Below are 13869 nucleotides of genomic sequence, written 5' to 3'. Positions count from 1 at the left end.
GGCCCCAGTGCCAGACAAGCACCACTCAGAAGGAAGATTTATTGGGGGTTGTGGTCTCGGGTTTTCAGTGGTCAGTCCTTGACCAGTCGGCTCCCAGGCAGGACCCACAGTGGCACAGACGGAACAGACGGAGAGGGGAAGGGGCGAGGGGCAGACGCCGGCCTAAGGCCACCACCCAGATCCGCGGCCAGCCATGCCCTCCCTCCCCGCCCCCTCGGGACCTGAGCACCGCCGTCAACCACTGTCCGTGAGCAGGAGATGTTTTGTGTGTGTGTGTGCGGTGCTAGGGACGGGACCCAGGGGCGGGCTACCTCTGAGCTACACCCCCAGCCCTATTTTTTATTCTTTATTTTGAAACAGGGTCTCACTGAGTTGCAGAGGGCCTCGCTCAGTAGCTGAGGCTGTCCGCGAACCCGGATCCTCCTGTCTCAGCCTCCCAAGTGCTGGGATGACAAGCGCGCGCCACCACGCCCAGCCTTGTGCAAGTTTTAACTAAGGCTTCTCCAAATTAAGGTGACTATGGAGGGGTTGTCTTTAAAATCTTATATTCTGACAAATATGCCATTACATATGCAAAGAAAACCTTAAAAACTTGAATGAAGGAATACAGTGGACCCGCTAGAAAAACAGGGCCAACTTATATGCTGGGGTGAATGGGATCGACTCCTATTCAGCCTTCGAAACCCTACTTGGACATACCCTACTGAAAAGCACCTTCCTCAAGCCTCTTACTCTCTCAGAGTGATGTCCACCTCCCGCCACCCCGTGTCCCCTTTCTAGACTGTGAAAAAGATTATATATATTTGTGCTAGGGGTCAAACTGAGTGACACTCTACCTCTGAGCCGCACCCGCAGCCCTTTTAATTTGTATTTTGAAACAGGAGCTTCGCTGAGGGTCGCTGAGGCCGGCCTCAAACCTCTGATCCTCCTGTCTTGGTCTCCTAAGTACCAGGGTTACGGGTGTGCACCACCTTCCTTGGCTAGACTATGACTATTTTAGAGGCAGGTGGCCCATGCTGTTGGTCACAGCTGGACTCAGCTGTATTCAAAGGACACATCCTTGGGTGCCTTGTCTCCCTAGGTCTGTCTGCTCAGCTGCAAAATGGGACGATTCTTTGCTGGTGCCAGGTTGAGATGAGGGTTAAGTGAGATACCACCTGGTCTCTACGACGCCGAGTCTGGTCTGCTGTCTCGGGGCTTGATCCCTCGGCTCCTCGGGGCCTGGACTGGCACAGGGTAGGAGCTGCGTGAGTGAATTTGCTGGTGGCGTTGGAATAAACAATCTGAACTCCTGCCCCTGCCTGCGCCGCGTGGTGGCTGCTGAGGGACCGGGATCCAGGTCTGCGAGTTGGTCCCAGGGAGGCCAACCTCCCATCCTCTGGGGTTCTGGGCCCGGCACTGCGTTCACAATGTGCCCACAGGACCGCCCCGCGGGGTCGGCGGCACAGCCGAGGGGCCTGGGGCCTGAGTGGGGCGCCCTGCCTCCTCCCGGCCCGAGCAGCGCGGCCATCTTCCCATTCCAGCCCCAAGATCAAAGCAACTGCTCGGGGGGGGGGGGGGGTAATTTCTCCAAGCGTGTCCTTTGCTCCTGAAATGAGGGGCTTGCTGGGTGTGATTGAACTTTTTAACCAGTGTGTTTGTCGGTGTTTTGTTGCTCTGACAAAATACCAGAGCAAAAACAACTGAAAGGAAAGGTTTCTTTTGGCTTATGGGTTCAGAGGCTCTGTCCATGGTGGGCCGGCTCCACTGCTCTAGAGGTGAGGCAGAGCCTGGGGTGGTGGGGGCAAGCTGGTCCACTGGACAGGACAGTGGGGAAGCCGAGGAGGGAGGGAGGGAGAGAGGGAGGGGGGGGAGGCGAGAAGAGAGAGGAGAGAGAGAGGAGAGAGGAGAGAAGAGAAGAGAAGAGAGAGAGAAAGAGAGAGAGAGAGAGAGAGAGGTCTAAGAAAAGAAGCGCCCTTCCAGAGACCTACCTCCTCCACCAGGCCCCGCCGCCCAGTTCCCACCACTATCCACAGTCCACTGCGATTTTAACCCCAAAGGATGAACCCAGGGTTGGGGCAGACCCCGCAGGCCCCTGTCACCTCTGGACACCGCTGCTCTGGGTTCCAAGCCTTCAACCCAGCAGCCTTTGGGGGCCTTCTAGGTAACACCCAGTCCAATGGCAGTCTGCGGGGATCGTCCACACGTGGTCAGCTGATGTCTCTGGGCAGCGTCGGCAACACAGGAAGCGTGATTGCCATGGCTGCCCTCATTCTCGTCTCCCTCCACCTTTCCGCCTCACTCTCCCGCTTCACACAGGCAAATTGCCCCCACCCCACAGCAACGCCCTGGGCCCAAAGAAGGGATCCGCACCTTCTACAGTGGAGGGGCCCGCCTTGGACCCAGAGGCCAGAGATCTGGGGGCAGAGACGCCCTTAGTGCTGTGTGTCTGGGCTGGAGCTCTGTGGACCACACTTTGAGGAACAGAGCTTTCAACCTGCACACAGACGCAGCTGGCTTCACGGCACGCTGGCCGCCACTCTGGGCTCTGCACCCAGCTACCCGAGTTCAATACTGGTGGGATCTTTTGCTGCTGTTTTGATTCTGCCTTGCCCACCTCCCCACAGACCGCTGGTCATTCACCAGGCACCATGGCACACGCTTGAGAAGCTGAGGCAGGAGGACGGCAGGTTTGAAGCCGGCCTCAGCACAACAAGGCCCTGTTTCATGATAAAAAATAAAAGCTGGGCGTGGTGGCGCACGCTTGTAATCCCCACGCTTGGGAGGCGGAGACAGGAGGATCGTGCAGGTTTGAAGCCCCTTGCTGGCTTAAGAGACCCTGTTTCTAAATAAAAATATAAAATAGGTCTGGGAGTGTAGCCCGGAGGTAGAAGGGTTCCATCCCCAGTACCACCAAAAATAAATAAATTAATTAAATTTTAAAAAGGGCTAGAATTGTAGCTCAGGGGTAGAATGTTCCTGGCTTAATCGCCAGTACAAAAAAGGGAAAAATTAATAAATAAATAAAAGCCCTGGCATCCCTCCCTACCTGGCCGAGGAAAGAATTATTATCGGGCCCCCAGATGTGAACTGGGCCAAGGCTTCAACAAGTCCCTCAAGGGCCCGACTTGGCTTCCACAAGCACGTAACACATACACGCACGCACACGGCACACGCACACACGCTGCAGCATACAGCCCCATGTTTTATGGGCCTGAGTGACACACGTGCCCGAGTCACCGTTAACATATTTATTGTGATTTAGCTGCTCAGGAAACATATACAGGTATATACAGAATGCATGAATACGGAAGACTGCGCTTTACATATTTTTTTTTAAAAAAAGAAAGAAAAAAAATAACACTCAATCTCATGAGCTCTCGTCACAGTCTTCCAAGCATCTCAGAAACAGATCTCTCTTCCGAGTGGCGCGCCGGGGCTCCGGCGCCCTATTTACATGTGCAATCACACTGGGTTTTCTGCCCCCGAAGACGTCGCAATGCGGTGCCGAAAGCCAGCGCTCGCAGTCTCCTGCGCTGGGTGTGTTTTTAATATGTTTTTTATTCTTCCCAGTAAGCCCGATTTCATGAGACGACGACATCCTTTTCGCTTAAGGCTGTTTTAAAAAGCTGTTCCGTCCTGGGGTCGTGGTGGGGAACGAGAATGTTTTGCAACCTCGGAGTTTCCCAGGGTCCCAAGAACCGGACGGATGGAGCGCTGGGAACAGCAAAGACAGGAGCCGGGACACTGGGCTTCCCCGACCCTGGCAATTTCGAAGTCGTTCCTTTTAAAGCGTGGCATGGCCGAGCTCTGGGGCCGCTGTGCGCGGCCGGCTCCTCCTCCGGCAGCCTCGGGCGGAGAGGGGCCTCCGTCCCTCCTCAGCCTTCGGTGGCAGAACTTAAGAGCTTGTACCTTGATGGGTGCGCGTGCCACCTGCCTCTGCCTGCCCGCTGCAGCCCGGGCCAGGGTCCGCCCTGGTCTGTGTGCCCAGCAGAGACAGCCCGACTCACACCTCGGCCAAGGGGGCGGCCGAGGAGAGAGGCCCGAGAGAGGGCAAGGTGTTCTAGAAACCCTTCTCCCTGGGCTGAAAAGTTCTCGGAAATAAACAATCTAGGTGCGGCACGGTGAGCGCCAAGCCTTCAGGTCTCTTACTAAAACAGAAGCAAAACCCAGGATCTGGAGACACCGGGGGCCCGGCAGGGAGGGCCTCAAAACGCATCGTGCAGTGAGACCTGCTCCTTAACAAAAACGGAACTGAAGCCTAAGAGCCGCTGATTTCCCGAGGCGCCGCCGGTCGCCCCTTCCGGGTCGCGCCCTGGAATCTCTGGGCACCCCACAGCCCCCCAGAGTCAGACGCCGCCTGCCCGCTGGCCAACCCTGGGCCCGCGGGGACCAGCGCTCCCCTCTGTCCTGCGTAGACGCGATTCCCTGTGGACACGCAGGACTCAGCCCTAGCTTTAAAACAGGGTGACGATGAATCCAAAAGGGTGGAGGAGAAAATTCAGGGTTCAAAACGAAGAGGCCCAGGAATCGAAATCTGCCGTGGCTCCCAGGTGTTTGCAAACCCCTACGGGTGAGCCTGGGGCCTGAGCCCTTCCAGGGCTGCGCTGGGAAGGAGCAGGCGAAGGGGGAGGCCTCACCCGGGCCCCCTTCTTCCCAGGATACTCCGCCATGAAAGCACAAGGGCCCAGTGGCGCCTCCTCCTTCCCCTCTCCCTCCGGCACCCAAGACCCATGGCTGGGCTGATACCAAGCCCAGCCGGCTGAGGCCCCGCACAGCGCAGCTGGGCCTGGAGGGCGGCAGGCCTCCCAGTGCACCAGGACTCCATCCATCCCGTAGGTGCGGGCCGGCTCCCAGCGCGGGAGGGCACAGAGAGCTGAAGGCCTATTTTCTTAGAGAACAGACAAAACTAAAAATCGCAGGCAGAATACCTAAGGGGGTATGGATGTTTGGCTCCTGTCCGGCTGATGACAGGCGGCTGTCAATATATAATATCGTGATGACAATCTGACTTTTACCCGGCAATATTCCATAGCTACTTTTCCCCACAATTTCCATTTTAACAAGCAGTGAACAACAACAACAAAAAAAAAGAAAAAGAAAAAAAAAAAGAAAAAAAAAAGAAAAAAAAAAGAAAGTTAGGGATCAAAGAGAATTTAAAAAAAGGAAAGCAACTCTTGTCTTATTATGAAATAACAATACTTGAACATACAAGCCGTCTGAAAGTAAAAACAGAGACCGAGGTCCTCTAAAAGTGTATGCCAAGATTACAGGGAAAAAAAAAAAAAAGAAAAGAAAATGGGGGATTCTCTAGTGGAAAAAAGAAAAAAGGCCAAAGCAAAAGTTTGCTAACTGTGGAAGGTTAACATTGGTAACGTAGTGTAGCTGACAGTTTCTTTAAAAAAAAAAAAAAAAAAAAAGAAAAGAAAAGAAAGAAAAGAAAAAAGAAAGAACAACTTTTGAGGTTATCTTTTTCTCCCCCCCGCCCCTTTAAGTTAACCCTTTCCGGTCCGTGCCACTAAGGAGATACCAACCTAGACCCTCCCCCCTCCAAAATAAAAGCGTCCACTCGCGAGAGTGGCCCTCTCCACGCGAGGCGGCGGGCATGGCTCCGGCGGGCTCAAGTCAGGGCGGCCACGAAGGTCCCGAAACGGTTGGAGATATCGGAGTGGAGGGAGCGCCAGGTGGGCACGGAGGCGCGGGCCTTGGCGTCGCTCACGTCGTCGGTGCAGTGGACGGACAGGCACTGTAAGTGGCTTCCGGGCTGCGTGGCGGGGGCCTTGCTGGCCGGGAGGTCGTGGGCTGCAGAGGAAGCAGACAGAGGAGTTAGCGGCCCAAGGCCGGGCACTGAGGGCACCTGCGGGTGTTGGGCCGGACCCATCTCTGATGGACTAGCATTCCCAAGACATTAACTGGACCTGAGGGACTTAGGAAGGCCTCCTGGAGGAAGGGCACCTAAATCGGGGGTCAAGGGACATGTAGGAGTTTGCCGCCGGGCACAGCGAAAGGGCAGAGGAGAGGATTGTGCGGGTCAGGAACCGTTGTCAGGGCCTGCTATGTCCTGGGAACTTTTTATGAATTCTTTTTAGTCCTGGGGATGGGACCCAGGGGCATTCTACTCCAAGATCCACCCCCTTTTTAATTTTTTTTTTTTTTAATTTTGAAACAGGGTCTTGCCGAGTTGCCTGGAACCTGAGATCCTGTCTTAGCCTCAAAGGGAAGCCTCTTAAAACTGCAGCTCACTGCATACCAAGCCCGGGAGAGAAGGACAGCGGCTAAGAACACGAAGACCTGAAAGACGGACGTGGACACCTGCCCGGCACTTGGAGGAAATGCATAGTACGGTCCCCAGGGGACACAGGTGGTGCCCAGCCTGCCCCGTGGGGCCGCAGAGCCAGGCTCCCCTCGCCCCAGCCCGGCTCACGGTGCAGCAGGAGCGGAGCCTCCCAGGGCGCCTCGAGGGGCAGAGGCAGCCCGCACCTGCCAGGCTGCGCCCTGGTCCTCGGTGCCCGGCCCCCGAGTCCTCCCAGAAAGGCTCAGGCTCGGGCTTCCCTCAACACCCAGCTCTGACCCGCGCGGTGCTGAGCCCCAAGTCGAGCCCCACAGGAGTCAGGTCTCCCCCCACCCCCTCTCTCTGAAGCGGGATCATCCACAGGGCCCTCCGGTGACCCCAAACCCCAGCGGCCATGCTGATATCTGTGCTGGCCTGCAAGGTCAAGGTCTAAGGGCATCTGGCAGCCATTCCCGCCTTAGCAGGAGTTAGGCCCGGCTACGAACGCGGGCTAACTGTGCCCTCTGCCTCGGCAGCAGTGGGGGGCTCTGGAATTGGGGGTGGGGCCGACTCTGGCTGAAGGAGCACACCCAGGTACTGAACTCCACCACCCCGCCTGCCTCCCCCAGCACCAGCCTGCGCCTGCGGGCGCTGCGCCAGGAGCCAGGAGCCGCCGCCAGCGGGGAGGGGGCCTCCCCCAGGAGCCCAGCTGCAGAGATCTCCCCAAGGGCTGGGCCCAGGCTGGGGGGGCGCAGTGACTAACTGCGCTGGGTCCCACACCACCCCAGGGCTTGCGGGCCTGCATGCTGGGAACCAAGGAGAGGCCCGCCTGCACTCCTAATTATTGACGCCATTAATACTCCCTTATGGAGGCCCTACTATGTGCGGGGCAGGTGCTGGCAGACGCACACATGGTCACTGTGAAGTCGTAACTGCCCTGCGGGGCCTCCAGGCCCCACTCGTCCCCTCTCTGACCCTTAGCTGCCTGGAGTACCCAGACCCAGGATCAGGCCCCCAGGCCTTGCGCTGACCTGGATACACAGATGTCCCCACACTGGGCTACTGGGACTCTGGGGGGCCAGCAGGTGAGGGGTCCTTGCAGCGCCCCCGTTCCCGGGGACTGGTGGTTGGTGGCGGCACTCCTGCCCTGAGGTTGGGGTCTCCACATCCTCGCGTGGAGAAGGGAAAGATGGGGTTCAAGGCCCATCTGGCCTGAGCCACACTGCAGATACCCGGGACGCTCGCCTCCGAGCCGGGCCCAGGGGCACGGTGGACGCCCCCTGTGTGGTCCCCAAAGGAGTGTGAGACCTGGGTGGGGACGGGGAAGCCTCAGGCAGAGAGAGGGGCAGATTCTGAAAGTGAGGTGTCCCGTCTCCACACGCACCCCCTGGGGGGCCCCCATCGCTTGGACCCACTGCACAGATGGGGACACGGAGGCTCGGGGGAGACGGTGCCTTTGCTGAAGCAGAGAGGAGCCTGGGCCCCTGGCTCTGGGGGGAGGTGGGACCTCGTGGGGAGACCAGGGACTGAGCCGAGTGGTGCTCACAGCGGCCCCCCCAGGGCCAAATCCCCCCAAGTCACGATGGCGCGTGCGCGCTCTGCCCAGCCCCAGAGCCCACTGCTCTGGGGCACTCAGCTGAGCATGGCCATGCACCGTCCACAGGACCCCAGCAAGCCCCGCCGTGGGGTGGGGGCCTGGGGCTGAGGGTGAGGGGCTCCCGGCGTCCAGAGCAGGGACTGCCCCTCCTCGGCCTGGGCCTGGGCCGAGCGGGAGCCGCCGGGGCTCCGTGGGGAATGTTTCTAAGACTGGCTTGTTCTTCAGTTCTCCACAATCCGAGCATGACCGAGCCCATCCGCGGGCGGATTCATTCCGGGGGAACCCAACACGCCCCGGGATGGGGGCTCCCCCTGGCTACCGATAAATCATCCCAGGGAAGTGGGCTCAAGTCAAGGCCTGTCCCCGCCGCCGGGGTGGAGGACCGCAGTCCCCAAGCCAGGCCCCACGCCGGCATCTGAGAAGAAACCGCCCCTGGCCGAGTCCCCAGGGCTGGGGACCCCGCGAGCCGGGCCGACTCCACAGAGCAGCGAGTCTCATCTGCGGCCCCGTGAGCTGTGGCCGCAGGGCCCGGCTGGCACCCCGTGGCGCTCAGGAGTCTACCCGCGACCCTGGGGTGACCCTTTCGGCAGACTGGGAGACCCTGAGAAGTGAGCTCCTTTTAGCCCACGAGTCCCAAGCTGGGGAGACACCCAAGCACCCCCACTGTAGGCAGCGAGGCTTCACCTGGGCTTGGTGATTTGGGGGACCTGGAGGGACCCCGGCTGCCCCGGCCACTCAGGAACGCAGGTGGCTGGTGTCCCCTCGTGGGGAGCAGACGGACCTGGCCGCTCAGTAAGAGGGGCCCAGGATAGTTTCCAAAGACAGCCATTGACTGGTCACCGGCGCCCATGGTCCATCCCTCTCTCGGAGGCCCTTCGCCATGTGGACCAGCCCTCCTCTCCAGGGCAGGGGCCACAAAAACCACGGGGGGGGGGCAGCCAACATCACTTATGGTCCCCACAGGGCTGCACAGGACAGCGGCTGCTTGAGCGCCACGGGGACCTCGCCGCGGCCCCCGGAGCCCCGGTTCTAGGAATGGGGGGATCATAGGTAGGCCTGGCCGGCGGGCTGCCCGCAGCACTAAGGGAAGTGGTCTAGCCGGTACCGTGCCACACACTTAGGATCACAGTACCTGGGAGGCTGAGACAGGAGGATCGCGCAGGTTCGAAGCCAGCCTCGCGCGCTGGCTTAGGAGACCCTGTTTCCAAATAAAAATGTAAAAATAGGTCTGGGAGTGTAGCCCAGAGGTAGAAGGGCTTCCAGGAACCCCAGTACCACCAAAATAAATAAATAGATAAAAATAAAATAAAAAATAAAAAGAGCCAGGCGTGGTGGTGGATGCCTGTAAGCCCGGTGCTTGGGAGGCCGAGACAGGAGGATCGCAGGTTCAGGGCCAGTCTCAGGAACGTAGCCAGGCCCTCAGCAACCTTGTGAGACCCTGTTTCCAAGTAAAGACATAAGGTCAGCTGGGGTGTAAGTGGGAGGTGGAATGTCTCTAAGCTCAATCCCCAGTGCCAAAAAAGAAAAATAAAAAGAACTGAGGGTGTGGCGCAGGGGTAGAATACCCCTGGGTTCAATCACCGGTGCCAAAAAGAGAGAAAGAGTTAAGAAAAAGAAAGAGGCTTCGCCGCAGTGCCGGCCCAGCCCACGCTGCCTGGAGGGTCCCGGGACTTTGGGGGCCACGCCCACAGCAAAAGTGCGCAGGTCCCTGAGCTTGGCCTCCACCCCGAGGTCCTCCTGTCTCAGCCTCCCAAGTTGATGAAGGTGTGCACCACTGTGCCCAACCTTTTCTTATTTATATATATTTTTTAAATTAGCTAAGGGGCCTGGTCATCACAGGGGTCTGCTCTGAAAACCCGCGGAAGAGGTTAGGATCTGGGTGAGCCGGGCCGGGCGGGCACCTGCCTCAACTGCCCTCCAGCTGCGTCTCAGCCCGACCCTCGGCCCCGGGGGCAGGGGGCGTCTGGAGCCCCGCAGGGTGCGGGGAGGAGTGCGCACGGGGCTCCCTGCCGACCTGGGCTGTCCTGTGGGGGCACCCTGAGCTCCTGCTGGGCTACTGAGAGAATTAAATGAGATAGTGGGTGGGGGAAAAGGTACAAGGAAGATCCGGATCTTGAGATTCCCTCTCAGCCCGGGGCGTAGCTGGCCGGCGGGGCCCTTTGCCGCTCTGGGGCGCAGCCTCTCCGTCTCGGTGGGTGCCGGGCTCCCCCACCCCCTGCCCGCCCCGGCAGGGCCCCAGGGTGCCGTTCTAGGCAGAGCAGAGCAGGCGAATTAGAGTTCCCTGTGTATTTTTAACTCCCGTTATGTAAGAGGCACTGTGGGCCCGGCACAGGCAAGCCTCTCCCGCGTCCCGGCAGGGAGGCAGCTTCTGGGTTGTCCTGACTTGGTGGCGGTGGGGGTGAATTCAGTGCTAAGGGGGCCCAGGAGTCTCAGAGGCTGGGCCACCCACCTCCTCTCCAGACCTCAGCAGCCCCGGAGTCCCCAGTGCCAATCCCCCCATACGCCATGGCCTCAGGCCTTGCCAGCCCTTCCCGCACCAGCGCCGCTGTCTCCTCTGTTGACTCCCCCCAGCCCGCCCAGCTGCCCCTCCGGCCATGTTCTTCCAGTGCCCCAGGCCGAGGCAGTGACCCGCAGCCTGGCTGGCAGACGGCACCTGCACCCCCAGCCACCGGATGAAATGGCACCGCTGGCGACCGCCTTGCTGGCTGCAGGGACGCCCTGTCAGCTCCGGGAATCGAACCCAGGGCCTCAAACATGCTGGACAAGTAGTAACCGCTGAACTGCACCCCAGGCCGTCCACAAGGCTTTTTACTGCAACGCTGAAGCAGGGCGCGGTGGCGCACGCCTGTAATCCCAGGACTCAGGAGACTGAGGCAGGAGGATCACAGGTTCAAGGCCAGCCTCCGAAGGTTAGTAAAACCCTCAACAACTTAGTAAGACCCTGATAAAAAGGGCTGGGGGTGCAGCTTAGAGGTAGAATGTCCCAGGTTCAATTCTAGCACCAAATAATAGTAATAATAATAATAATAATAACAACAACAACAACAACCACCACCACCACCACCACCACTATCGTCACAGAGCCTGCCCAGCAAACGGAGCAGGCCTGACCCAGGGTGTAGCCCCCAGACTCAACTGGAACCTTTGGCAGGCCCCATGTCCCCAAGAAAGACTCCTCCTCTGCCTGTCCACAGTCGACACCTGGGCCATGTTCCTCTCTCGAAGGAAGGAAGGACGGAGTTGGGGACACACCAGCGCTGGGCTCGGGCAGCAAGAGTGGGTCTCTGCAGAGCCAGGCATGGTGGCGCCTGCCCGTCCGCCCAGTGCGCAGGAGGCGGAGACACCAGGATCATGGGTTCAAGGCCAGCCTCGGCAATTTAGCAAGGTCCTGTTTAAAAGAAAAAAAAAAAGGGAGCCAGGCGTGGTGGCGCACGCTTGTAATCCCCGTGCTTTGGAGGCGGAGACAGGAGGATCGCGCAGGTTCAAAGCCAGCCTGGCTGGATTAAGAGACCCTGTTTCCAAAATAAAAATACAAAATAGGTCTGGGAGTGTAGCCCAGAGAAGGGTTTCCAGGAACCCCAGTACCACACACACACAAAAATGGGGCTTGGTGTGTGGCTTGGAGGTAGAATGCGCCTGGATTCTTTAGTGCCAAAAAATAAAAAAAAAATCTCAACAGAAAGGGAGTCTACGCGGCCCCCAACTTAGCAGGAAATGCCAGACCCGCCACCGCCCAAGCGAGGCAGGGAGAGCCGCTCTGACTCAGAGCTCGGACCCTGGGTTGACGGAGCCCTGGGTTTGAGTCCAGCCCGGCCTGAATCCCAGCTCTGCATGACCTCTAGAAGCGACCCCTCCAGGGGAGCCGGCGGGGGGGTGGGGGGCAGAGGCGGCCATGTGTGTGGGGATCCCTGCTCCCTGGCACAGAGCAGGCACCTGGGAAGGATTTGGCTAAAGGTTTCCCGAAAGATCACCAGCCCCTGCCACCTGCGACCTGCTCACTGTGTGACCTTGAGTAAGTCACACCCGCTCTGGGCCTGTCTGGTCCTGTCTAAAAGACTGGCTGGCATGGGGCTGGACGACCCACCCAGCCCTTTGGAAAGATGAGATTTTAAACTGGGTGTGGTGGCACGCGCTTGTAATCCCCGTGCTTGGGAGGCGGAGACAGGAGGATCGCGCAGGTTCGAAGCCAGCCGTGCTGGCTTAAGAGACCCTGTTTCCAAATAAAAAGTATAAAATAGGTCTGGGAGTGTAGCCCGGAGGTAGAATGGCTTCCAGGAACCTCAGTACCACCAAAAAAAAAAAAAAAAAAAACCAGAACCTGAGCGCCTCCACCTTAGCCCAGGCACCACCCAGGGGTCAGGGACTGAGGGACACTGGGAACTCCCATGGGCCAGGCCCAGGGGACCGCCCGGCCCTCCACCTGCACCCCGGCCCCTAGCCCACTCCCCATCCAGACAGAACAGGGAGAGAGGAAAACGGCCGTCTCTGTCTTCGGGCTCTGCATACCACCGGTCCCCATCTCCTGAGAGCGTACTGACACCCAGGGAGAGTGGGCCCACCTCACGGCAGGGGAAACTGAGGCTCGTGCCAACGTCACGGACAGGGTCAGGCAGCCGGCCAGCAGCAGGCCCGAGGCCACGGCACATGTCTGAGGCCGACTAATGGTTTTACTAGTCACATGAAGACATGAAGAAAACGTCAGTGGTCCGAGCGCGGGTCCCATCCTCCTCCCCTCACCCCTCCGTCCTCCCAGCATCCCTCTCCCTCCTCCCGCTGTCTCCCCCTCCCTCCTGCGTCTAGTCCTCTGTCTTCCCCTCTCCCTCTCCCTCTGAGGTCAGCTCTCTCCTGGGTCTTGGAGACAGGCCCTCAGGCTCCCACCAGGATGAGAACTATCGGGGCTGACAGAGCAGCTGGGACAGAAGCCGCCGTCCCCTCCCTGCGGGGCTCCCCGTGCAGCGGCGGCTGCTGTGGGAGCCGCGGGTCAGGGGCGGCGCGTGGTCCCCGCGGCAGGAGGCACGCGGCCCCCTGGCCCTGGGCCCTGGCCGGGACGGCCCCGCTGGCCACGGGGAGCAGGGAGCGGGCCGTGGGCAGACGCGCGCCAGCCACCGAGGCCTTCGGAAATTAATCGGAGCTGACTTGGCTGAGGGCAGCTGTCACTTAGATTGGGATGGTGGAGGCCCGGGAGGAGCTGTGTCCAGGGGACATCAGCACTGGCCACGGACAGACGGGTCTCAGGAGCGGGGACGGCCCCAGCTGGAGGAGGAGACCCGGCGTGGGGACCGCCGTTCCGGGGACCGGGTGGCTCCTCACAGGCCCTGGTGCCTCCCATCCTGCCCAGCTGAGACTCCATCCCCATCACCTGCACCACGCCGTGGCGGGGCTGTCCGTGGCCCTGGGGAGGAGAAGTCCCGAGCCGCGGTGCCCAGCGCCATGGAGTAATCCCACCTGACACTCAGCGCTCCAGCCCGGCCCCCCGGGAGCATCTTCTTACCTTCCTGGCCCACCGAGTGGACCCCTCCCTGAGCCCTGGCTGACAATACCGACTTGCATTAAACAAGATAGATGCAGGCAAGCTCGGCTCTTGGGCCTTCAGCCAGAAGGCTGAACCCGGAGAGGGTGTTTCCAGAGTCTCGCCTCGTCCCCCATCTGCGGCTCTGGGGCGCTCCTTCCTGGGGGGCCAGGGGGCGGCTGGCCTGCTCACCTGCCCTGGCCCCCTGGGAGGTCTCCGCACGGGGCTGGGCAGTGGGACAGTCACACACCGTGGGGACAAGCCTGCCCTGGCCACCACCAGGCGCTGGACCCCGGATCCGCCACAGCTCCCCGCGATTCTGCGCCCCACTCCGGGTCACTCCTGCCTTGTGAGGAGGGGGCGGGACGTCTGGGACCCAGAGACACTTGGCGTCTCCTGCTGTAACTGTTTCCCTGGCCTGGGGGGCCCCTGGGAGGTCCTCACAAGGACACCCGCAAAAGCACCATGACCAAAGAGCTGCCCCGGCTGTGCCAGGAGTCCCCAGCCTGGCCC

General features: G+C 59.9%; 1 protein-coding gene across 1 annotated transcript in view; it reads right to left on the bottom strand.

Moving 5' to 3' along the window:
• Positions 1–5599: 5599 nt before the first annotated feature.
• MN1 (MN1 proto-oncogene, transcriptional regulator) overlaps positions 5600–13869 on the bottom strand; it is a gene marked incomplete at both ends in the record, with an annotated part of 41845 nt that continues 33575 nt past the window's right edge. The window contains one exon of the mRNA XM_080717955.1: positions 5600–5781. Within this exon, the coding sequence (XP_080574081.1) occupies positions 5600–5781 (182 nt within the window). The remainder of the gene's footprint in view (positions 5782–13869) is intronic.

The sequence above is a fragment of the Muscardinus avellanarius genome (assembly GCF_963383645.1).
Source record: "Muscardinus avellanarius genome assembly, chromosome: 21".
Lineage (NCBI taxonomy): Eukaryota > Metazoa > Chordata > Mammalia > Rodentia > Gliridae > Muscardinus > Muscardinus avellanarius.
The sequence above is the reverse complement of the archived record's forward strand: the minus strand, read 5'-3'. Positions and strand labels throughout refer to the sequence as shown.